At 51.3% G+C, this 24856-nt stretch overlaps 1 protein-coding gene across 1 annotated transcript in view; it reads right to left on the reverse strand.

Annotated features, from left to right (window-relative positions):
- SHB (SH2 domain containing adaptor protein B) overlaps window positions 1–24856 on the reverse strand; it is a 134204-nt gene that overhangs the window by 33754 nt on the left and 75594 nt on the right. The window contains exon 3 of the mRNA XM_032418301.1: window positions 13733–13948. Coding sequence (XP_032274192.1) covers window positions 13733–13948 — 216 coding nt within the window. The remainder of the gene's footprint in view (window positions 1–13732; window positions 13949–24856) is intronic.

Raw genomic sequence — 24856 nt, forward strand, 5'->3', positions numbered from 1 at the left:
AGCCTCAGGCCTCACCACGGCCACTTCAAGGCAACGTCTTCTGCCTGAACTACCACCACCCCATCCCCTTCTACCAGTCTCCTCACCTAACTGACTCCACTTGCCCTTCAGGGGCCACCTCTTCCAGGAAGCCTTCCCTGACTTCACCCCCTCCCCAGACTCACCTTGATCTCGGTCTATGGCCTCCTAATGGCTAGTTTCCTGGTCTGGAGCGCCATGAGCCCCTCAAGACAGGGGCCGTACCACATATGCCTTTGCGCCCCTTGCCTAGCACATGCCTACAACCTACCAGGTACCCAATGAATGACTGAATGAAGAAAATTAATGAGCTGTTGTTTCACTTTATTGGAAAAAAATATCGGTTTTCATACCAGATAAACTCGATAAAACCTAATAACATCCCAGTCAACACTGTAATTCCCCACTGAATTAATTTATACATTCGCTTGCAAGCTTAATAATATAGCCATATATTTCAGAGGGAACAGGTGGTGATGAATGACAGGCTTAATTAGGCAAATCATTTCACCTAAAATAAAATACAAACTCCAAGTGCAGTGATTCAGCAGCAAAAGAAAAAAAAAAATTTAAGAACAAAAGCTCCAAACACAACTGCTTTCATTCCTTCTAATTAAGTTTCTCTTTAATCTGCAGTTTAAAATGGCAATTCTTTTAATTTAGTGATTTTCTGCAAAAGATAAAGACACAAACCCTCAAAAGAATATCTGCATTTAGAGAAAAAATATGCCACCCCTGTGAGTCATTAGAATGACAGAACCTAATTAATTGCACCTATAGGCAATTACAAATGGAATCAGAGCTGTGCAGGAGGGAGGGGAGGCTCAGGGGGCGGGACCAGGCCCTGGGAGACAGTGGGAGACATGGCCCCACTGATGTACCACCAGCCTGTCTCCAGGGCAGGTGAGGAGGCCCCTTCTCCATGCCCCAAATGTCCTTCCAAAAATTCCGGTCTAATGACAGGCCTCAGCCTTTAAAGGCCCAGCTCAGGTGCCCCCACTGCTGTCCTTCCAGGCCTTTTTTCCATCCACATTAGCATCCAACTTTGGTGGTCCCCTTCCTACTTGTAGGATAGATTTTATACCAATCGGTTCTGACGTTCAGTCACTGCCAATAATGGATGACAGCATCCCAGGTACCCACGTTGGCTCGGACTCTCACAATAGCCCCGCCACCCTGTGGGTGATGGGTGAGAGATGGGGACTCAGAGGTGAGAAAGAACTTACCTCAAAGGGTCTCAAAGCTAAGGGGTGGGGGAGACCAGGCTTGAGCCCAGGCCGTGGGTCACCAGGGTCAGCTCCCCCTCGGCCCCCTCAGGTCCCTGTGGTCAGGCAGGGGCTGTGCACCCCTCATTCAGTCTATGGTGTGCTTCCCACCTCTAGGCCTGGAATGACCACCCTCCCGCTCCATCCATAGGACATCTAGAAGCTTCCAAGACCTGGCAAAAAGCCACCTCTCCACAAAGCCTCCCCTATCCTGCCTGCTGAGAGCCCCTTCCTCCTCAGAAGCACTTGGCACTTGGCTTGCAGCTCCATGGCACCGCCTCCTACTCCTCCCCAGCCAGCCTGGGTGTTCTGTGGGGGCGGTGCCTGCGACTGATTTTCTTTCTCTTCCCCTCTCCAATCTGTTTGCCCCTAAACCTAATGCAGTGCTTGTTATGGAGACGGGTGTTCAGTAAATGTTTGCTTAGATGAAATAAATGTGTTCCTTCAGGGTCCAGCTCCTTCTTGTTTATCGTTCAGGGCTGGCCAGAGAAAACAAGTTCCAAAAGGCCAATGGGCCTCTAAAGCACAGCTTTGCTGGGCTCACAAACTCTTGCTGGCTCCCAGTGCCCCTGGATGGAGGGCAAACTCCTCACTCTAGTGTTCAAGATCCTCAGTGACTTGGCACCAACCCAACTTTCTGAATGCATCTTCCCTCACAAAATCCCTCTGGGGTCCACACCCAGCCTTAGGCTCCAGTCGCAAAGAATGGCCAGGCCCCAAATCCACAATCTGCCCCTAGGGCTCTGCTTTGCTTTGCCTGCCCCCCTGGAATCTCCTTCATTATCGCTGGGTGCCTGCCCTCTGGAATCCTTCTTCACTATCTCTGGGTGCACAAATCCTTGCTATTCTTTAAGGTTCAGCTCCAATGTTACCTCCTAGGGGAAGTTTTGCCCTAGATCCCCAGGTAGAATTCCCTTCTCTTCTGTGCCCTGCATCCCCTGGTCTATGCCATCGTCTGATCCCACCCCAGTCTCCAGCAGCGTGGTAGGTAGGTCTTTTCAGAACTGGATGGAAATGGGGCCTTGTACCTCAGCCTCCACTGAACCTCTCCTCATGGCCAACATGCAGCCGACAAGAAGAGCCTATGGGCTGCAATAAGACCAGGGAATGGAGGAACCACAGCAGCTTGGCATCATGGAAAGGGTATGGACTCTGGACTTAGAAAAACCCATGTTTGAGTCCTGCCTCTGCCATTACTGTGTGACTTTGGGCAAGTTTCTAAACCTCTCTGAATCTTAGCTACCTCTTCTGTAAAACAGGGTTGTCTATTCTTATATCATAAAGGACTATGGAGGTAGTTAGTGATAGATGACGTATCAAAGTCCAGGCAGGTCCCTGTAAGTGGTGACTCCCTCCCCACGGTCACACCCAGTGCTCTGAATACTCCCCTCTCATGTACTGAGGAGGATAAAGTGCCTTGCATCAGAAACCACATTCTTTTTCCGTAGCCTCTGCTGGGATTCCTGATTAAGCTGGAAGGTCCAAAGGCACGACATAGTCTGCTTTGTTCAGAGCTGAATGGGTGCTGAGAACAGTGCCTGACTTATAGTAGATGCTCAGTATCTACCGAGTGAGTAAATCTCCACCTGGGTCAGCAGGACCATAGAACCTCTATGCATCAATCAAGAAAGGAAACTTGGGAGCTGGACTATCTCTTCAAATTATTTTAAAACATTTTGTAGATGGCTTAACCTTCACTGAATGCTTCCTGTGCACGGGGAGGCATCCATGAGACCTGATGGGACATTCTCCTCTGACCCCCACAGCAAGCCTAGGAGACGTCAGGGCAATTTGTCCAGGTTTTACAAACAAGGCCTGATGCAGTCAAGTAACCTGCCCAAGCTGATAGGAGTGGCCTGCCACATCAGGCAGCCAGTCTCAGCCCCTACCCGTTCCCCTTCTGCTTTGGGATTTAAGCCCTGGAAGGCCTCCTCTCACCTGGGGGTGGGGGGTACCCTAGGAATACCTTTGCCTGGGGAGGGGCAGGGAAAGAAGTCAGTGACCTGGCAAACATCCTTCAGTCCTCCCAGCTGACCAAGGGTGTGGATGGTGGCCCCAGAGGACAGGGCCCATTCAAAGCCAGCTGGAAAGGAGCAAAGGGGGCCCAGGGGCTTTGGGCCCCAGGCGAGACCTGTGATGTGTTCCAAGCTCAGTGGCTGCAGCTTTCTGGCTGGCCTGGAGTCTCTGACCCACCAGTTATCCCCACAGGACAGGGTCCTTTAAGCAGAGGCAAGAAGGATTAGACAACTGAAAGCAGGACGCATGCAAGGAGCTCTCAGCCCACTGAAGAGGCTTCTTTAGGCCTTTTGCGGGTGAAGCAGAAATGAATATGGGGCACCTTTGCAAACCACATGGGGCTCACAGGAGGGGCATGCCCTATACTCTGAGAACACAAGGGCACAGAGAACAAAATGAAGGTGCCAAAGGCACCCCTTCTGCACAGTCCTCGGCACTGATCCCTCCGTCTGTGTGTGTGTGTGTGTGTGTGTGTGTGTGTGTGTGTGTGTGTGTGTGTGTGGAAGGGAGCAGGGAGGGCAGGGGTGGAGGGGCACATAAGGGGCTGCTGCCTAGGCAGTTGTGAGCCCCCAAGGGGAGCAAGGAGGGAGACAGTGCAGTGGTCTGGGAAGCTGGGGTGGACCACGTGATCCCTGGAGTCTTTGGAAACACCACAGACTTTCACGATAATGTGCAAACACCTGCAACTGACTGAAACTGTTCCCATGACAACGGCTTTGCTGCTTCGACTTTCTAAACATACATTCTGAGTTACCTCATCTGCTCCTCAATGCAAGATCAATATTAGAATTCCCATTTTACAGATGGAGAAACAAGCCCAGAGAGGTGAGGCCCCTTTCCCTTCCAGTTCAAAAGCAGGCCTCACTCTCCGCCTCCCCCTACCCGTCCCGTGCGTGAGAGCTGCACCTCCAGGTATTGTAAGACAACAGGCGGCTCAGCAAATGTTTGGTCTGTGTTCCAGGACTGCCAACAAGAGGCCTCTGTGTTCACCTCCCAGACACATGCAAGCCCCAGGGCACCACGCTGCCATATCTCGTGGGCAGTGCCGAGAACAGAAGTCTTCATTGTGAAAGGAGGCAACGGTGACTCCCCGAGAAGCAGGGCATTGGACAGGCTGTGAGGCAGGCGTCGGGATGCCGCTGGGGTTCCAGGAACACCATCTGGATTCCAGGAACAGCGTCCATGCATGTACACCCAAGCCTGGGCTGGGGAAGGAGGCCCTGGAACAAGGCTGGGGGCGGGGGTGTGTGTGTGTGTCTTCGTCCCCTTATTCTGCACCCACCATAGGAAACAGGCACCACTGTCTGGTGCAAAGACCCCACCCCAAGGGCTGTTGCTCCGCTATGGGAAATTGAAGGATAAATCCTGATGAAAATCGTGAAATGACCCAGATGCAGAGACCTTTACAGCTGCTGAAGCAAGCCATCTTTATTAACATAATTCATTTTACAGATGAGAATCAGAGGGCTGGAAATGGGACTGATTTGCCCCAAGTCAATAGCTAGATTTGAACTTGGACTTCAACCCAAGTCTTCTGCCTCCCAGAGGCCTTTAACAAGTTCAGCACAAATCCTGTCTATAGTGCAATATGTTGTCAAAAAAACAGTAGTTCACAACGACAGTGGTACCAAAAGCCGGTGTCCACTGAGCACTCACTGTCCCGACTCTCAGATCAATTTCCACCTCATTTTAAGATGAGGAAACAGAGGCAATTTGCCCCAGGTCACCCTGTTAGTAAATGGCAGCACAAGGCTTTAAATACAGATCCTGTGGCTCTGGCATCTGAGTTCATGTGTACTCTGGTAGTTCTGGGCCGGGCTCACCTGTCAGGTGGAGAATGCCTGCTCACGTCTGATGCAGCGTGTTTCCTGATGCTTACACCTACAGACACCCACAGACAATCACTTAGAATCCTAGGGCTAGACTCTTCCCCCATCCACAAGCCTCAGAGGACCTGCATGGTGGGCATCTGTGGAAACGCGTCTCCCCATCCAGGAGCCCCAAAGCCCCAGCCAAGCTGTGTATAGGTTTCTGCTGCCATCCCTCTGCAGAGGGCAGCGAGGGAAAGGAAGAGTGACAGGAGGGGACAAGCCAGGTAGATGGCTCTCAGGGGGCTGCATGCCACCCGCTAGCACACCACTCTCTCCACCTACAACATAGCATCTGGACGCCTGGGCCAATCCTCAGACAGGCGGGGACGTACTCGCAGCTTCTTCCTAGGAATTCAGACCAGAGGTGGCAACTGTGGCAGTTAACAGCTGTGCAAAAAATGCCCCTCCAGCTGCAGGTCCCTCAGCTTCCTTTGGAGAGAAGACAGGTGTATGGCATGAAAGAATGATATGAAAATAAACTATCCCTGTGTGAGTAGGCTGCATCATTACCTAGGTATTCTAGTGTCCTGAAGAAATCATGGGGTTGGTTTTCCTGAGACAGGATTTACTCAACGATTTAACACATATCTGCATGTTCATTATGTGCCAGACACGGATCTAGGTATAGGCCCAGGGGTGAACTAGGCAGGCAGAGTCTCTGACCTCACAGAGCTTAACCAATCTCTATCCACATGAAGATTTCTGCCCTGCCAAATGGAACAGCAAAGATTCTATCAAATCTTTGTGTTTTTTTTCATACAGGAAACAAAGGCACTAGAAGGAACATTTCTGTCTATCAATATAATTAGTAGACAAACCAAAGCTATTAAACACTAGTGTTTTTCTTTCTCTTTTCTTCTTTTTTTTGAGGGGGGGGCTACTAAATGAATTCATTCATATGTCAAGTAGAAAAACCGACTGGAAAAACCTGTCCCTCAGTAACATATTAGCCAAAGGAAGCGAGTGATCCCGGTTCTCTTCGTAGTCACTTAAACCCCCCTTTTCTCTGCAGACCTGCTGTTCGTATGTGTTAAACATTAATTACAACTGTTACTCATTACATAGCAAAAAGCTCCCCATACAAACAAAATTGTTATTTCCTCGCAGACCCAAGGCATTCTGGGAAGCTGTGCAAGGGACAGGAAGCATCACAGGAGCCCCACTGGGGCCAATGGGGAGGGCAGGGGGTGTCTGGGTGCGCCAGGTGATGGTGGCAGGTCTAAGACTCCCTGAGGAACCTTCCGCAGAGGCTGAGCCTGTTTGTTCTGAGGGCACGAGGATGAGTCATGGGGCTCGGTGGGAACAGCAAGCCCAGAGAAAGTGCCTGGTGCACAGAACATCAGCGCTCCCAGCTCCAGAGCATTTGCATTTGACAGTGACAAGTCATGAGGTCAGCACGGAGTGAGCGCCACTGCTTCTGCCTTCACAGTGACCAAAGGCACATGGCACCAGCACAAGGTAAAGGCAATGTTCCGACCTGCCCTTTCCTCACTTGAGATGACAAGGCAGCAGTGGAAAGAGCAAAGATTTTGCAGTCAGCCTGACCTGGGCTCATTAGCTGGGTGACTGTGGGCAAGGGGCTCATCCTCTTGGAGCCCGAGTAGTGGCATCTGTGTGATGACAATGAAAGCACACCCACCTTGCAGGACTTCATAAGTGGTGCTCACTAAATGTTAATTTCCTGTCCTTTCCCCATTTCCCCCCTTACCTTAATAGGATTATTTTAAATTAGCCAATTGAGCTGCTTTGGAGATGACTCACAATTGTTTAGGAAATAGACATACCTAGGACCTTACTTGCCCTCTCTCTGCCCTTTCGGCTTTACTTGATGAGGCTGGGAAGGTGTCAGAACTCAAGAGGGTGCCTGGCTAAGGGGGGACCGACACAGCATTAGCATCTCCCCTGCTAGTGTGTATCTGGCTGTTCCATTTAAACCAACACACCCCCCATACAGGGTGTGACAGGAGCACAGAGGGGTCCCAGCCCAACCTGGGATGAGGGTGGGGAAGGGACTGCACGTGTCCAGGAAGGGCTTCCTGGAGGAGGTGGTGTTGCTACCACTGAGCTGAGCTGTGACATCCCCTCTCTCTACCTCCTGACCCTAATACCTAACACATAACGTGTACAAGGTACACAGTAGGTGCTCAATGTAAAGTCCTCAGGTCAGCAGCATCAGCAATGCTTGGGACCCTGTTAAAAATGCAAATTCTCATGCCTCATCCCCAGAACCTACTGCATCAGGAACTCTGAGGAGTGGGACCCAACAATCTAATGTTTCCTTTGGGTGATTTCCCTACTCGCTCTGGGCCAGCAACCAATCCACGAGTGTGTCATGGCTAGAATGGGGAGGGCGACAGAGGGGACCCTCTCACACCCAGGGACCAGAGGCCCAATCTTGGGAAGGACTGAACAAAGAATGGGAGAACTCGGTGGCTCACAGAACTACTGCAGGAACGGAGACTAGGACCCCCTATGTAAGTACTGCTTCCCACGGCATCCATGCAGCTCGGTGCCAGGCGCAATGAGGAATGAACTCTCTAAGTGGGGCCTCTGTGCCTTCCAGGTACCTCTTCAGGGAGTACTGTTTTCATATTAAATTAAATTTTATTTAATACAGTAAGCCTTCCCTGAACACCAATAACCATTCTCTCATGTGTGACCCTTTAGGGCTTATAAAGTCTTTTCATCCAGGTCTTTTCCCTTGATCATTGTGGAGATACAGCGTGACAAGAGTCGTGAGTATCCCCCTTTTATAGATGGGAAAACGAAGGCTCAGGGAGACAGAACAGCCTGTCTGCGGCCCCACGGCTGGTGAGTGGTGAAGCCGGCATGTGGACTTAGGATTGTCTGACTCCTTCTACTGCGCCACGGACTCCCGGCACGCACAACACTGACCAGGGCTTTCGAGGGCAGAGCGCCTCGCTGAGGGGCTAGTGGGGAAGACGGACAAATTCCCAAAATAACTATGTTTAGCATTGAGTCATAGGTCTGTCTTCTATCTTTGCTGGGAGGTAGACCTGTTGCCGGCTGAATCCAGGACCTTGCCTGAAAAGTAGCTTCAATGGAGATGAATCTTCAGTGAGTGGAAAATGAAAAATGAGAAGACTTTGCTCCTTTGAAAGATTTCAAGGATGCCCTGCCGCCTGGCTGGGCAAGCACTCTGATCATTTGCTTCTCAGAGGCAATTACAAATCATTAAGGATGCGGCTGTTTACTCATTGGATTAAGAGGGAACGTTGATCTATCCTCTGTGTGTGGCCTGACTAGCTCTGCTATGAGGTCCCCGGGCAGTTCTCCTCGCCTCTCTGGGCCTCGGTTTCCCCAGCTGGACAAGGAGAGTGGGATGCCATGGTGTGGGAGCCCCTCCCTGTGCTGAATGGTGGCAGAGCATGACTAACCGTGGGATGGCTATGGTCACCCCCCCATCCTGGTGCGAACTTCCAGAACTTAGGCTCCTCCTGGATCCTCTGCTGGAACCATTCTAGGTGGGCACACACATCCCAGTAAGGTAGCCTCCCAGAGGGAGAAAGCTGTACAAGGGCAAATGAAAGGCATGTGACATTTCCCATGGACTCCACCCATATTTTGTGCAGCATGTTTGACAGCAGCAGGGAGCCCGGACATCCAGGGTTCGGGCTTGGATCTGGAGTTGGACTTCTCAAGTTCAAATCTTGGCTCTGTGGCTGACTAGCCATGGGCCCCTTCTCTTTGGACCTCAGTCTTTTTTAATCAGTAAAATGAGGAAACTCATTTCCCAGCGGGTTGCCGTGGGATTCGGTGAGACAATGCAGGCGGAAAGTACTTAGCCAATGGCCAGCACTTTCGTGATGCGGTTCCCTTAAGCCTCACTGGGACCATCTGCAGTGGGCACATTTCCCAGGCGAGAAAACTGAGGTTCCTACGACAGGTTCAATCCCTGTCCTCCCAGTGGCCCCTCAGAGATGTGAAGACACCTAATCCATGCCACTCTGAGCCCATGTCTGCTTCTCCAGGTTATGCTCCTAGCTCCTCTGCCCTTCCCTGTGTGGCCACCTCCTGTGCAGGCTCCTTTTGTCCATGTCACAGACCCTGCCACAACGCCCAGGGCTGATTAGACCCTCTAGACCCACCCATGCCTCCCCAAGACAGTGTGGAATCACCCGAGGCCGCTTTTCCTGCCCCACTACTGGGCAGAGAGTTCCAAAGAGCCATTGTGTGGGCTCAGAGCTGCATCTGGGGGCTTAGGGCTAGGCGGGAAGGCCATTTCTAGACCCACCTGCCACCTTGCAATTTGTTGCTGTAAAGACTCCCAGGGGGTGAGTCGAAGCAAGCCAGGACCTAAAACCACCAGCTCTGAAGGCAGGTGTCTCTGCCAGGGGGGAAAGGGGCTGATAGCTTGATGGAAGCCACACCACCTCTCCGTGCATGGCCCAGCTGCAGCCTGCCTGTTCCTGGTAGTCGGCGGTGCCAGAAACCTGACCAGGGGGCTGGGATCAACAGAGGCCACGTGTGTGGGAAGGGACTCCAGTGCTGGGTGACTGGAGGTTCTGGCTAAGGCCACAGTCGGCTTCCTGGAGGAAGAGCAGGCAATGAAGGCCCAAGGCTTTTTGGAGACCTTGTGGTATTTCTCACTCACCTGGCCATAGAATTCTAGGAGGTGGGAAGACTTTCATTCCTAAGAAGCCAGAACCACCTCACACCATGCAATAGCTGTTCTCACGACAACCAGGGAGTGATAATCAAGCCTTCCCGAGGCAGCAGCCCCCAGACCCTCAGAGTATGGCTGAGCTGGGAAGGGTCTGACTTCCATAAAGGCTGGTCTGGAGCCACTGGCTGGGAAGGGTGACTTCTATGGAGATGCCAAAGCCCGCCTTTGAGAAATGCCTCTTGCCATGAATGCAATAACTGAATCATGGAGATAATTCAGAGGCCTTCCCTTCTCCCACTCTATGATCAGCATGGTGGGGTGCTGAAACATGGAAGCAATCCTGGAGGTGACAGGCCACCCCCACACTTCTGGGCAAAGCCTCTACCAGCAATCCTGCCTCAACTGAGCTTCTGCTTGCAAATTCCCAATGAGGGGAAGCTCATATACTTCCAGGTATAAATGACATTCTTACCGCTCACCTGGATCCTAAATCCCCGTGGCTCCTTCTTGGTGGGCCCAGCTCTGCCCTTTGGGGCTCCCTCACAATCCACACCCTTTGGACATTTGAAAACACTGCCCAGGTTCCCTCATCCAGGCTAAAAATGCAGAACCAGAGAACATAAGGGGTGGAAAGAGAGAGTAATGATTTTGCCCAGCCAATTTTATCCCATACAGATGCTCCCCAGCTACAGATCCTGCACCCCAGACTCCCCAGGGCCTAACAGAGAGCTCCTAAAAGTCTAGAAAAACCATGTGGCACATTTCAAACAGGTACTGCATGGAGGACAGGGCCTAGCCAAGCACTGCCTTGCTCCCTGACAACACCAATGACAAAGCACGTGCGTTCGGACATAGCCATGCGTGTGCACAAACACTACAGATGCACGTGGGACATTGTCCTTCATTCCCGGGCAGCCACATTTCTGGGTTTACAAACAAGCCCATGGCAGCACTCGAGCTATCCAACTGCGCTGTTTCAACTCATCCTCCTTACCTGGAAGGTGGCCCATCCACCTCTCACTCCATTTTCACTCTGGGCTAGGATACTGAAGGGTGCTCCTCGCCTACTAACACTACATCAACAGGCTCTGTCCACAGACACGGGGAGGCATCCGGTCATGACTAAAGACTGGTGCTTACAGCATCCCTCCAGCCCGAGTGAAAGAGCTTCCTTCTATGTCCCAGAAACCAGAACCAAACCAAAAGCTTCTTGGGAAGAGGACAGCCAGTATATACTTGGGAGCAGGCCACACAGAACCAAGTGACCTGATGAGACACAGACGGGGACCTGATTCTGAGTCTGTCTTCTATCGGCAGCCTAAGAAGCAGATCTACAATGACACCTGTGACAGCAACACAGTGACATGAAGCCAAGTCCAGAATGGATATCTGTGGCCGAGAAACTTACAAGGAGACTGTTCTAGCTGAGACCTTGTGATCCTTTGTAAAGAATGTACAGGAGTTCTAAAACCCCCTTTGGGCAGAAGCGGGCAGGTTCTGGTCCGAGAGCCTTTTGAACAGTTAAGGTCCTATAGGTTAAGTGCATTTCACTTTAACATGCATGTGAATCACCTGGGGGCCTTGTTAAAACAGATTGACTCCGTAGGTCTGGGGTGGGGCCCAAGACCCTGCATTTCCTACCAGCTCGTAGGTGATGCAACGCTGTTGGTCCAGGGACCACGTTCTGAGCAGCATGGCACCAGACCAAACTAGAGCATCAAAGGTAACATCACCCTTGATTGACCTGCAGGTGGTCAGTCCAATGTGAGGCCCCATCACACTATCTCATGCCAAGGGCTCTAGATGTCTGGGAGAGCTGCCACATGAGCCCTTTAATCAAAATGGTGTTTGCAAAGAGTAAGCTCTTGGATGGCACTGGCCCCATTCCAGCTCCTCTCAAGCCCAGGAGGAGTAAAGCCCCTTATCAGCCATGCCAGGGGACAGGGGCAGTCCTTGGATTCCCTTGTGCCAGGGCAAGACAGGAGGCTATAAAATGCACAGGGGCAACCTGACCTTCAACCACACAACTATGTTTGTCTCTGGCTCTTGGCCAGGTGCTCACAGCTTGGCAGGCAGAGACCAGCACCTAACAGAATTAACCATATGATGAAAGAAACGTTCTACCAGAGTTGAGTGCAAGAAGCTCAACAGGCCCAGAGAGGCAGTAAAAAAGCTCTTGGGACACACGGCTGTGTCTCAGGGAGGGCTCACAGAGATGACAATATTTAAGCTGAGTCTGGAAGGAGGTACAGGACTTTTGCCATGGCAGGGAAGGACATTTAGGCAGAAGGAATGGGATTTGCACACTGCATACTACGTCCAGGGAACTGTGAGTAGTATGTGGCTGGAACATCAACTGAGGGGATCAGGATGGAGGTAGGGCAGAGGCCTCACTGCTGGGGGCTAGAAAGGAAGGGTCTAATTGTGCACGAAAAGGGGAGACCTCAGGCAAAAATGAATCTTAAATTAAAAATAAAAACTCCCCTATGGACCTGGGTGGCTCAGTTGGTTAAGCATCTGACTCCTGATTTCAGCTCAGCTCATGATCTCTGGGTCATGGGATTGAGCCCCGTGTCAGGCTCTGTGCACTCAGCATGGAGTCTTGCTTGGGATTCTCTCTCTCCCTCCCCCTTTGCTGCTCCCCCTGCATGCGTGCACTAAATAAATAAAATCTTAAAAAAAAGAAAAGAAAAACTCGCCCTTTTGGACCTTCAATGTGGCAAGAATTAAATGAGTCATTCAACGTCTCTTTTTTCATATGCCTTAACTCTTAGATCTGAGTTTTGCATCGGGCTTTTCACTTTTTTTTTTTTTTTTTAAGATTTTATTTATTTATTTGAGAGAGAGAATGAGAGACAGAGCACGAGAGGGAAGAGGGTCAGAGGGAGAAACAGACCCCCCGCTGAGCAGGGAGCCCGATGTGGGACTCAATCCCGGGACTCCAGGATCATGACCTGAGCCGAAGGCAGTCGCTTAACCAATTGAGCCACCCAGGCGCCCCGGGCTTTTCACCTCTTAACATTAAACAGAAGCATTTTCCTCAGTTATTATAAACTCTTTGTCAACATCACCTATTAGTGGCTGTATGGTATTCCATTTAACTAATCCCTGTCTACTGGACATTCAGGTTGTTCCCCACCTTTCATGATCATAAATAATGCCTTTTCTGAGTTTTCCATCAAAACCCTGGCATGGATGCTAAAGGCTGGGCTTAGAATCAAAGGGTGTGCACATCAGCTTAAGACCTGTAACACATGTGGCAGGCAGCTTTCCAAAAGGCTGTGTGAGAGGAGTTTTAGTGCTGGGACAGATATCCAGATTCTGCAGAACCAGTCTCAGAGCAAGGCAGAGGGGGGCACCTCAGTCATTCTTGGCCAGGGCAAGAGCCAGCTTGAGGTCAGGATGCGCCCATGCCTATGCTCCGTGAATGGCTTCATGCCCGAGCTGGGACAGGAGACGTGGTGGCCCTGGGTGCATGCAGGCCTATCACAGCTGTACAGCTAGATGGAAGCACTGGGCTCCCTCATGCCCAGCACGAGCTGCTTTGCAGATTGGTCTTCTTTTAGTCTGTAAGAAAATTCCTTCTGAAATCGGCTTCAGTGAATTAGAGCATTACCAACAGGACCAAGACAGAGTCAGACAATGAGATCATCTGGGCCGTCTGTGAAGACTAGGGAGACTGGAACTGAGGCCCTAGGGGCCAGACCCTGGATTTCCCCTTGGCCTGACTTGGCCTCCCTTCCTTCCAGGACCCTCATCATCTTTGAGGGGCCCAGCTGGACTAGAGGAGAGGACAGCCCAGCCCAAATGGATTATCAAACGAAGTCCTGTGGTTTACCTGAGCAGGAGGGACGGTGCATGTACGCCCTTTACCGAAGATGAGTATGGAGTGTGGGGTCAATAGCCCCCTCTGAGGGGGGCCACTGGCTCCTTACCTGCCAGAGCTGGGATGGTGACCCGGTTCCACTCCCATGGCTGGTCGTACTCGTCGGCAGGCCTGTCGTCATCCTGGGGCAGCTTGCTCTCCCGCAGTCGGGGGCTGACCGTGCTCTCGGAGTCCGAGTCGACGCTTTGGCCCTCAGGTTCATAAGGGGTGTCGTATAATTGGATGCCTTTGTGCTGGGACCGGACACTTTCTTGCCTCTGAAATTCTGCAGGCCAAAAGGAAGGAAGCAGAGATATAACAGATGAGCAGCATGTACTTCCTCACCTGGGATCTGCCAGGTGACACCCACAGGAGTTGTCACCAGCCAAAGAGGGGAGAACTGCACAAGAACAGAACCCTGTTTCTGAGCTTGAACTGCCCCTCCCCATCCCCTGAAGGCAGCGTCTCTGCTCTCACAGGGCAAGGCTTCCTCACACAGATCTCAGGTTCTTGGACCTAATGAGAGAACCAGAGGCTCGCCGCCACCACCATCTGCTCATTCATTGTAGTCTGCAAGGGCAGGGCCCAGATGTGCACATGATCTTCCAGGTGTGTTCTGACATCAGCTTGGGACACAAAGAGCCCTCACCCCTTTGCTTTATAGATGAATAGGGTCTTCCCCACTAGGACTATTCCCCATCCTCTGGACTTCCATTCTCTACCTGAAAAATGAAATTAGGCCAAACGATCCTCAAGTTTTCCTTCAGCTAACAAGTCAAGAGCCTTCCCAGGGCCACCATCTTCTCCCCTACAAAGCCCCATGAGCACCCCCTTCCCTGTGTTTCTGCCTCCCCGAGAGCCTGCCTGTCTTCTAACACACGGAGCACATCCGAGGGACTTGAGAGCACGTGTCCAGTTTCACTGCTGAATAAGGGGGGGAAACTCTTAATCCTCTGGAGAGGATGCCAAGGCCTGGCCCTCTGTGGGCTGAGGGGTGACCGCCTGTCTAGACCAGGCCCCAGACAGGGGGCATCCATGTCAGCTGCTGCTCATTTCTGAGAGGCCAGTGGTGGCTCAAAGATGGATGCCAGGGGGCGCCTGGGTGGCTCAGTCGTTAAGCGTCTGCCTTCGGCTCAGGTCATGATCCCAGGGTCCTGGGATCGAGCCCCGCATCGGGCTCCCTGCTCGGCGGAGAGCCTGCTTCTCCCTCTCCCTCTGTCCGCTGCTCTGCCTACTTGTGTTCTCTCTCTCTGTGTTAAACAAATAAATAAAAATCTTAAAAAAAAAAAAAAAATGGATGCCAGGATACTAGAATCAGGTGCTTCTGAGTCAAACAGTGACACTTCACCTGCTTGACTTTGTGAAGGGCCTGCGTGGGACACATGGAAGGGAGGGTTCACTGGAGCGGCTGCCCTCAGGAAGCCCACTGCTTCCAGAAGAGGTATAACAGGCACCTAAATCACCGTAATTCCCCTGGCAAAGGGGCTCAGTGCAGGGCCTGTAAGGGATGAGGCAGGGGGAGAGTGACGACACGTGAACTCCGACAAGTGAACATAGGAGGGTTGGCATTCTCTATGGTGGGACTGAGGCGAGCCAAGGCGGTGTGGCTGGAGTGGACAGACAGGCTCACTGCCTTTCAGTTTCACTGTGGTAATGTACATAACATCACTTCGTCATTTTAAGCATTTTTAATTATACAGTTCAGTGGTATTAAGTACATTCACACTGTTGTGCACCCATCATCACAACCCATCTCCAGAACTTTTTCATCTTCCCAAACTGAAACTCTGTACCTATTAAACACTAACTCCCCATTTTCCCCCTCCCCCAGCCCCTGGCAGCCACCAGGCTACTTTCTGTCTCCATGAATCTGACACCTTATATAAGGAGAATCATATGGTACTTGTCCTTCTGTTACAGGCTTATTTCACTTAGCATAATGTTTGTAAGGTTCTTCCATGTTGTAGCATGTGTCAGAATTTTGTTTCTTTTTGAGGCGGAATAAAACTGTAGGTCTATTCACTGTCCACTTTTGCTGGAGCACTGGGTCCAAGGAGGTGAGAGGGGAGAGGTAAGGTTTGACATTAAAGGGGTGAGGGTCGTTGAGAGTGAGCTTTTAAAAAAAAAAAGAGGGCGCCTGGGTGGCTCAGTCGGTTGAGCGACTGCCTTCGGCTCAGGTCATGATCCCGGAGTCCTGGGATCGAGCCCCACATCGGGCTCCCGGCTCGGCGGGGAGCCTGCTTCTCCCTCTGACCCTCCCCCCTCTCATGCTGTTTCTCTCTCGCTCGCTCTCTAATAAATAAATAAATAAAATCTTTAAAAAATAAATAAATAAATAAATAAATTAAAAAAAAAAGATTTTATTTATTTGACAGAGAGAGAGAGAGTGAGCAAGCATGAGCAGGGGGGAGCGACAGGCAGAGGGAGAGGGAGAAGCAGGCTTCCCACCGAGCAGGGAGCCTCATGTGGGGCTCCATCCCAGGACCCTGGGATCATGACCTGAGCCGGAGGCAGACGCTAACTGACTGAGCCACCCAGGCACCCCCTAAAAGGACTCTTGAGGCATTCTCCAAATCAGAGTTCCAACGGCATAAAGACATGGCAGAAGCCCACGGGACTTATGTGCCTTGAAGAGCAGCTGACAAAACACCCGGTGACGTCAGCCCATCTGAGCAAGAACATTGTTTTCAGGCTGGGCTTCACGTTCCAGGGCCAGCTCACGGGGATGACAAAAATCCCCACGCATACGCCCTGATACCACAGAAGCCAGCTGACGCTGTGCCAGTGCTTAGTGTTGACATTGACTAACATTACGGTAGTGTTTCCCAGACCTCATTAACTCACACAGCAACTTCATGATTTTGCTGTTTTCAACTACCGCTTGGGTTATTCTTTTCTATTTTTACTTATGTTGCCTCACTTTTTAGACTTAATAAATTTATGATAAAAATTTTATTATCACCACCCACGAGTTGTTATTATCCTTTACTACAAACAGTTGATAAGCGTAAAAAGAATGAATGAGAACAAAACCAAGCAGGTAGGTCCTCCGGCCCGCTGGGGAGCTAGCGCAAGGCCCGCTTTCCCTCCGCTGAGAAGGGACACGCGCAAGTGCTAGTGAGCCGGTGGGGGTGCAAGCAGCACACAGAGATACTTTCTTTGGCAAACAGTCACTTTCTCTTTTTAGAAAGAGAGAGGAACAAAATGGAAAAAGCCTTCTCGCTATATGGTTCTCAGGGCTCCTAAAATCCCATCCCCTCCGAGAAGATGTCCCATACTTTGGCAAAACATGGCTTTACTGGGTCCCCTGAGTAAACTGGGATCATTTATTAGTTTTAAGGATGATGTTTCCCTTTTTATGGGGGAGGGAGAAGAAAAGAGAAAAGCTGTAAATGGTAGGACTTGGTCACTTCAAAGTGAGTACCAACTGTAAGACACCATAGATGACTCTGTAACTCACTAAACCGACCAAACTAACTATCTGTTCTGTGGGGTTGTCATCCGCGTTACTCTCACTGGTTCTACGAGTGCAGTCTAGCCTCCTGTCCTTGGAAAATTCCAATGTCTGAGGACAGTGGGGCTGCAGCTGATGGGCACTGACTGACCCAGGCAGCCATTAAAATGATAAATCGGAAGATTATCCTTGGATAATCTGTCCTTGGAAAATTCCAACGTCTGAGGACAGTGGGGCTGCAGCTGATGGGCACTGACTGACCTAAGCAACCATTAAAATGATAAATCGGAAGATTATGTAGCTACATGGAAAAGCGTGCATGAAATTATGCTAAGTTAAAAAGTAAAATACAATACCTTCCTCTTCACCCTACTTTACAAGCAGGCCCAGCGACCAGTAATGCGCTCTACAGTTTACAAAGCACTTTGCGTGAGAATCACCATTTAATCTTGGGTACCATAAAGCAATTCACAGATGCACATCTGTGGGCTGCCAATAATCAGGTGTGCCCTTGCTCTCTCCCTCATCGAGCCTGGCTGCAAGCAGATATTCAATGAGTGTGGGTGGGAAAAATGAACGACAACTGACAGCCAGAAACTCACTCTTTACCCCCGAATTCCTGTTAATTTTTGGAAGTCCCTGAGAGCAGTGATAAAGTATGTGGAGCAATATGCCAAATGCATATAGTTTAGTATTACAGAATATGCAGAAGAGATGGATAGTCTATATAAACACCAGCATAAAAGGAAAACATGTGCAGTGAACAGATTAGCTATTAAATCAGAGGGACTTGTGCCTACACCTCTCATACAGAATTTATTGTTCCAAAGGCATCTGTGCCTTCCTAAAGCTGGGTTAGTAATGGCATGCAGTTAGGGCAAGGGATGTTATAATGGTAATCATTAAAATGAGCTTCCCCCTGTAGTACATGGTGAATTCAAATTTTCATTAAGGCTGCAACAATAGGGAACAGTTAAGTAAATTATGGCACGCTAACTAGATGGAATATTAAGCAGCCATTAAAATGATAAATCGGAAGATTATGTAGCTACATGGAAAAGCGTGCATGAAATTATGCTAAGTTAAAAAGTAAAATACAAGATTGTTTATGTGTTGAGCAAACTGCATAATGTGGGCTTTCTAAACAAGTCCTGGCCACTGCGGAGGAGGCCCCAAAGGGAATGCTACTCCTTGTTTAGGAATTACTGAGCACTGTCATCACACACTTTGCCCACAATACGCAGACTCTGATGACAGCAATGTTGTCAGTACAGCTACGCATGAATAAAGAGCCGACAACCTGACACAGGTAAGCAGCTACTGTGCACGGGGGAAGGAATTATTGCGCAATTATTTTTGAAAGTTGTTTTAAATAATGAATTGGGACGCCAGGAAAGAAAAAATGTAATTAAGACAGGAGACCGTGAAAGTAAATATGGTTTGAAGCAAGACTGGGCTTCCAGGAGCTATGTGCATTTCGGAAGCAGCTGCCCTTCCCTGAGAAAATGCTCATTTTGGGAGCATCTTCTGTCCCCAGAGAGGCTCGCCCAGGGCCCCAGGAAGTCAAGGGCCGCTGCACCAGGCCAGCTCACCAGACGTCACTGTCTCCTGCCTAATGACTGGGCCCACCCTCCTTATTACCCAGACTGATCTGTGAGGGTCGAGAGACTAATTTAATAGGGGAGCTGGTGACCATATGTTTTAAGTCACAAGTTATCTGGACATTACCATCTATAAATTCATGGAAAATGACCTTTAATATCAGTGGCAGGCTGTGATTTCATGCCTCTTCGGCAGGGAGCAGAAACATTAAATTGACAGGGTGGGGATTTCTGTTGACCTCTGGAATAGAAAGGTTGTCAAGTGGAATTACATATAGAGAAAGAAAAAAAATAATCACTCAATCAATTAATCAATTAATCAGCACTTTCTCTAGAATCAGAGTATGTTAGATCTGGAAGGGACCCTGGGAGCACTCACCAAAGGCATTGAGCCAGGAGGTGAGGCAGATGTGCTGACAAAGGGCTGCGGCGGGTGGAGAGGCAAGGGCCAGGGGATTGTCTGAGTGAGGGGCCCAGGACAGAGCTTGGTGCAAACTCCAAGGGACTGGATGAGGGTTTACAGTTCTCTAAGTCCACAGCAACAAGCGACACTTTACTCCAGGGTTCACCAGCTCTGTGCCACTGCGTTCCCACCCTCCTTTTCTTTGCTTTGGCTGCCAGGAAGCTCAGGGTTAATTTTGCTTAACTTCAGTGAGTATGTTGTCTTAGATACTGTATAGATTTATTCGCCCTTCCTTCTATATGGACTTTGATTTCTATTATAATGGCCTCATTATAGACATTTAAAAAAATGATGGACAACCTCAAATCTCTATTTTGGAAGCAGATAGATATACATCTAAATGAAAAAATGTGTAACACACTTCATGGTAAATATCTTTTAATAGTAAAAAAACTAGAAGAAAAGAAACCTTTACTTCTTTACCTTCCCTTGAGGAACAGGAAAAGGAGGTCTCTGGGAGATGGAGGCTGAGGAAATCCGTGTGCATCCCTGGTGCACCCAGCCTCCTCCAGCAGTGCTGGTATCCACCCCTCCTCACACCCAGCCAGGCATCTACCGAATGCCTGGCATAAGAGCCAGAGGGAGACACGATCCTGGTCTTCAAGAAGCCCTTGGCAAGGGAGGGCCAGAGCAGATGTGATTACTATCACTCAGCTGGGAGAAGCCTGGGAGGGACTTCTAAGGAATCTGGACATGAGGTCATAGCACAGTGGTGCGGCAGGGAAAGTGGACATTTGCTGGGGGAAGGACTGAAGCAAAGGCACAGGAGCTGGAAGCACAAGGTGTATGTGGGGGAGGGGACCGTCCAGGGGGCCTGGTGGGAGAGGAAGCTGGAGGCAGGTGGAGGTGTGTTCTGGATGCTCTTGGCTGCCATGGGATGGCACCCCCAAGAGTGTCTAAGGAGAGGTGCCTCAGACCCTCCAGGCAGGGTGGAGCTGGGCAGGGAGAGGCAGGCACAGGCGTGCAGAAGCCTAACTGGAAACGAGAGACGCTGGCCGTCAGGCCCCTCACCTCTCATTTTCTTCGCTGGGCTTGCTTGAGAACTGACACTCGATCCCAAAGCATAAGGGCGGCAGAGCTCAGTAGGGACGTGTGGCCCACGAGGCCTCCATTCCCAGGCCAAAAAAACCTCTACTCAGCCAGTGGTGGGCGTGCCTGGCTGTGCCACCAGACCTCTCCCACATCACGGCGTGGAAGCCACCAGGACCCAGGCCTGAGATGCCAGGGATGGGGGCAGACTAGACTCAGAAGTTCGGGGCTGCATTACTAGAACGATGAACCTTCCACTGACTGCCTGTACCATCCACCTGGAGGGAGGCAAAGTCCTGTCCGGGTGAGTGACAGGTTCCACAGCACAGTGTAGTGGCTGAAAACACAGATTCCGCCAGACTGCTTGGGGCCAAGGCCTGGCTCCAGCGGGAGGACCCAGGGCAAGGCGCCCCTGTTTCCACATCTCTGGAGGGCGGGGAATCCACCTTGGAAGGATGTTATGAGAGTTAAATGAATTCATGTGCATTCGGTGTCTAGAATGGGGCCTGGCGCACAGAAAGCACTCTGGAGATGTGGCTGTTATTCAAGTTACTACTACTGGGCTTCCTTGGAACACCAGCCCAAGACCCCTCCTCCTCGGAGATTGCTCTTCATCCCCCAAAACCATGGAAGGTCTGCTCCCTGAAATCAGACAGGCCAACCGTGCACTCGAAATGGAAGGGTTTTAACACCAACCTCCAAACCTACTTCCATTTCTGGATCCAAAACTTCTGATTTTCGCTGCTGCTTTGGCAATCTCATGCCTCCACGGGGTACCCCTGCTCCGGATCGACTCTCGTGCATCACATGAAGCACACAGGGGAGGTCTCAACAATCAACAGTCTAATCACTACATTTTACAGATGGGGAAATTGAGACCTGGGATGGGAAGAAAGTACCAGGGATGAGGTCAGGGGTCCTCTAAATCCTGGACCAGGACTCCTCCTCCTGCCTTTCCCAGACGCTTCCTGACATCTCTTTTATCAGACTGTCTAGTTCTTAATCTTCTGGAGGCAGGGGCATCTATTTCAGTCGGGTCTGAGGTGTTAAAATCACACCCAGCACCACAGACCGAGCGAGGAGCTACACAGGAGTGGCGGGGGGCTGTTCCTAATTAGGCATGCAGCTGAAAATCAGCCAAGTTCCAGGGCACCACATCAAAGGGAAGACAGGGGACGTTCATCCCCATCTGAACTGTTAAAACATTTGCTGGAGAAAGGCCCGACTCCCGACTGAGGTGCTTCAACGGATGTCGGAGTTCAGGTAGCCCTTTGAGGCTGAGGTGGTGGAATGGGGCAGCAGGAGTCGTCCTGCTGCAGGCCAGCAAGGGTGGGGCAGGGAGGCTCGGAGATGGAGCCTGGAGATAAACCCAGCACAACACACGCAGGAGGCCCCACCTCCTCCTCCTCTATCTAGTCTGGTTTCCGGAGCTGTCTAGAAGCCAGGAGGCTGACTAACTGGAGTTCTCTTACCATCTTTTCCAGACCTGCACAGAAACACCCAAGACGCGGAGGATGCGCTTTGCGGACGCAGGGGGCGGGGCAAAAGAACAATGGTCATGTTGGAGGGAGCAGAGAGGGCCTGTCGCTGCCCGCTGCCCGCCAGGACCTGCACCACTTGCTCTTTTATGCTCAGCCCAAGGGCGAGGGCAAGGCCCTGGTCTGAGCCAGGGTGCCCAGTTTGCTCCCTTCCCTCGGTCAGCTGCAGTGATGGGGTCTTCCCTTGAGGCCCTCTGTTGTGTGGCACCAGCGGGCAGACAAGCACGTGCACCTGGTAACACCACATATGCTTCCCTCATGATTTCAAAAGCCACGTGGGCCTCCTCCCAGAGCTCTCAGGCCCTCTCTGCAATAATGGCTGAGTCCTTCAGCCCTGCCTGTCACTCTGCGCTCTTCCAGGGACGGTTTTGGCGTGCCGAGGCCTCGGAGAGGCTGTAGGCCAGAGTTCTGTCGCCATCCCCTGTGGAGACTCACTGAGGCGAACTTGCTGCTCCAGGATCTTGGCTGCTCCTGGGCTCAAAGCAGTGCATAAACAAGTCACCATTTAGAGCGGCAACTTCCTCAAGAGACAGCTTTCTGACTCCATGTTAACTGCAAGACCCAAATTCACAGGCAATCAAGGAAGCCTGCCTGCTTTTCTTTCTCTAGCATCCACTGAGCCCTTACTGTGCACTAAGGTGGGCCCCAGGCCAAATGCTGAACACTCACAGGGTGTGAGACAAGGCTCCTTCCCGCCCCCCACCAGACCTCATGGTTTAGCAGGAGAATCAGGATGCCAACATCCATAAGCACTGAGTGATGAACAGTTATGAGTTACTGAGCACCTGCCTAGGCCAGGCACGGACCGGGGCATTGGCTGTATATCATTCCTCATTCCCACGGCAGAGAGAGGCAAGGGCTACCATATTTTACAATGCAGAAACCCAATTCCAACGGGCCCCAAGTACCCTAAACTGGTACAGACAGTGGCAGCTTCGTGGAGGCAGAAAGCAAATGCTGTCCCAGGGACTTTGTAAACCTTCAGGGAGATGGCATTTCAAGTCTTAGTGCAAGAAGGCCCCTCAAGGGCCAGGGATCTGCCTGGTCTCACAGACAGTGAATGGTGAGCCCTGGGTAGAGTCAAGGAAAGGACAGACAGGTAAAGATGAGGGGCACCAGGAGAAGGGCATCCCAGGCATGTCAAGCACCAGCAGTCGTGGACAGAGGAAAGCTCGAGGGGTTCTGAGGTAGAGCCACATATTGTGAGCTGCCTTGGGCTCGGTGCTCACGAGGAAGAAGGGACAGGGAGTGGCTAGATAAAGAGACTGGAGCTGGGCTATGGAGGGCCCTAAATGCCAGGAGGGGTGCATACTTGAAAGGGCAGGAAACTGGAAAAAGTGGATCAGGCGCCCTGAGCAGGTTTGCACTTTTACCCAAAAAGCCTTTTTCAGAAGCTGACAGGAAATACCAGGGTGAGGCAATCAGCTGCTGATGATCTGAGGGTCTGACCCTGCAAACAATTAGGGCTCCGCCCTTTCAAGAAGTGGTTAGAGGATGCCCAGTGCTCCAGAAAGACAGACATGCTTCTGGCAAACAACCCAAACGCAAGCATTTCCACCAGATGAGGGGCAGAGGTGAGGGTGGCACCAGCATTCTCAAGTCAATCCTGAGAGGGGCAGGTTTCCCTTGACCCTTGTGCTGCAGACAGAGGCCAGGGCCCTGCAGGGACCACCTGGGGCCTCAGCAAATGGAGGCAGACACAAGCCCCATCTTACGTCCTCTGGGTATTGAAGGATGGTACTTATAAAGAGGGCCCGTCACCCCCACCTCCACCGTGCAATCTTCCAGTCTGCTGGGTGCAGTGAGGTCCCAGCTTCCACAGAGGCCTCCAGCCACACACTAATGTGATAAAGCCACAGGGGACAGACTTTCACGCCAGACCAGTCATGGCTACATCCCTCAGCTGAGCAGTGTCTCCGGCCCATTTTCATGGAACCTCAGAGAGCAAGTCTTGGAAGGGCCATGACCAAACCCAAGCTCCCTCCCCACCTGACTGGTAAGAAATCTGCAGGTCAGGCGAGCTGACCGGTTCATCCTCGGTCTCAAAGGCTCCACTCTTTACAACGCATTCTAAGAATGACTGAGTGCTGGGAGCAGGCTGTGCGGAGGTGCGTGCTGTGTGGGGGGTCTGTGCTAGGTGTACTGCAGCCGGCTCCTCGTTTCATTCCCACAAGAGCTCTACCGGGGGGTGCTGCTGACATCACCATCTTAAAGGCTGTCACATAGCAAGCCAGTGATGGAGGCAGTCTGGGTCCAAAGTCCATGTTCTGAGCTGTGCCAACTGTTTACACTGCTTTTCCAAGCCAAGCCGGGGCTCCCTGCACTCCTCTGGGTCCACAATCGCATGAATGAGTTCAGGTCAGCAAGGGAAGCAAGCAGCAGAAGAGTGGAGTCCTGGCTCCACTGTGGCCGAGTGATGCCAGCAGGCCACTTCCTCCCTCTGGTCATTGGTTTGCTCACTAAGAAGGGTACCTGGGTCATCTCAGGGTTTATCTGACTAGGACCACACACAGGTCCCTAAAGTAATCATTGTGGTCAGGCACTTTAAGCAGAAAGCACAGGGCGGGGGCGCCTGCGTGGCTCAGTTAAGCGTCTGCCTTTGGCTCAGGTCATGATCCCAGGGTCCTGGAATGGAGCCCTGTATCAGGCTCCCTGCTCAGTGGGGAGCCTGCTTCTCCCTTTTCCGTCGCACCCCCCACCCCACCGCTCCTGCTCTCTCTCTTAAAATCTTTAAAAAAGAAAAGAAAAGAAAGCACAGAGAGGTGTCATGAGGAAGAAGAATGCCCATTAAAGAGGTATTCAAGTGCATCCTCATCTTTAGAGGGGTGGCCAAACACAGGCTGCTGGCTCCAGTCCGGTTGGTCCTAAGCAAGGTACAGGGTGCCGGCCTCCCAGGGCAGAGCCAGAGACTTCTTCCAGGCACAACCCTTCTCTCCACCTTTACCTGACAGCCCCCCTCGCCACATGCCAGGTTGGTAGCCAAATTGGTCAAACCTCACCCATACCCATCTGGTGGTGGTGGCAGCCCTGAAGCCAGCCATGGGGGTCACTGCCTCATGCTGAGGGGTGTTGCTGGCATTGTGCCCCGTGCCCGGTGCAGCTGCCTGGC

This window comes from Phoca vitulina, unplaced genomic scaffold (assembly GCF_004348235.1).
Source record: "Phoca vitulina isolate PV1807 unplaced genomic scaffold, GSC_HSeal_1.0 scaffold21, whole genome shotgun sequence".
Taxonomy (NCBI): domain Eukaryota; kingdom Metazoa; phylum Chordata; class Mammalia; order Carnivora; family Phocidae; genus Phoca; species Phoca vitulina.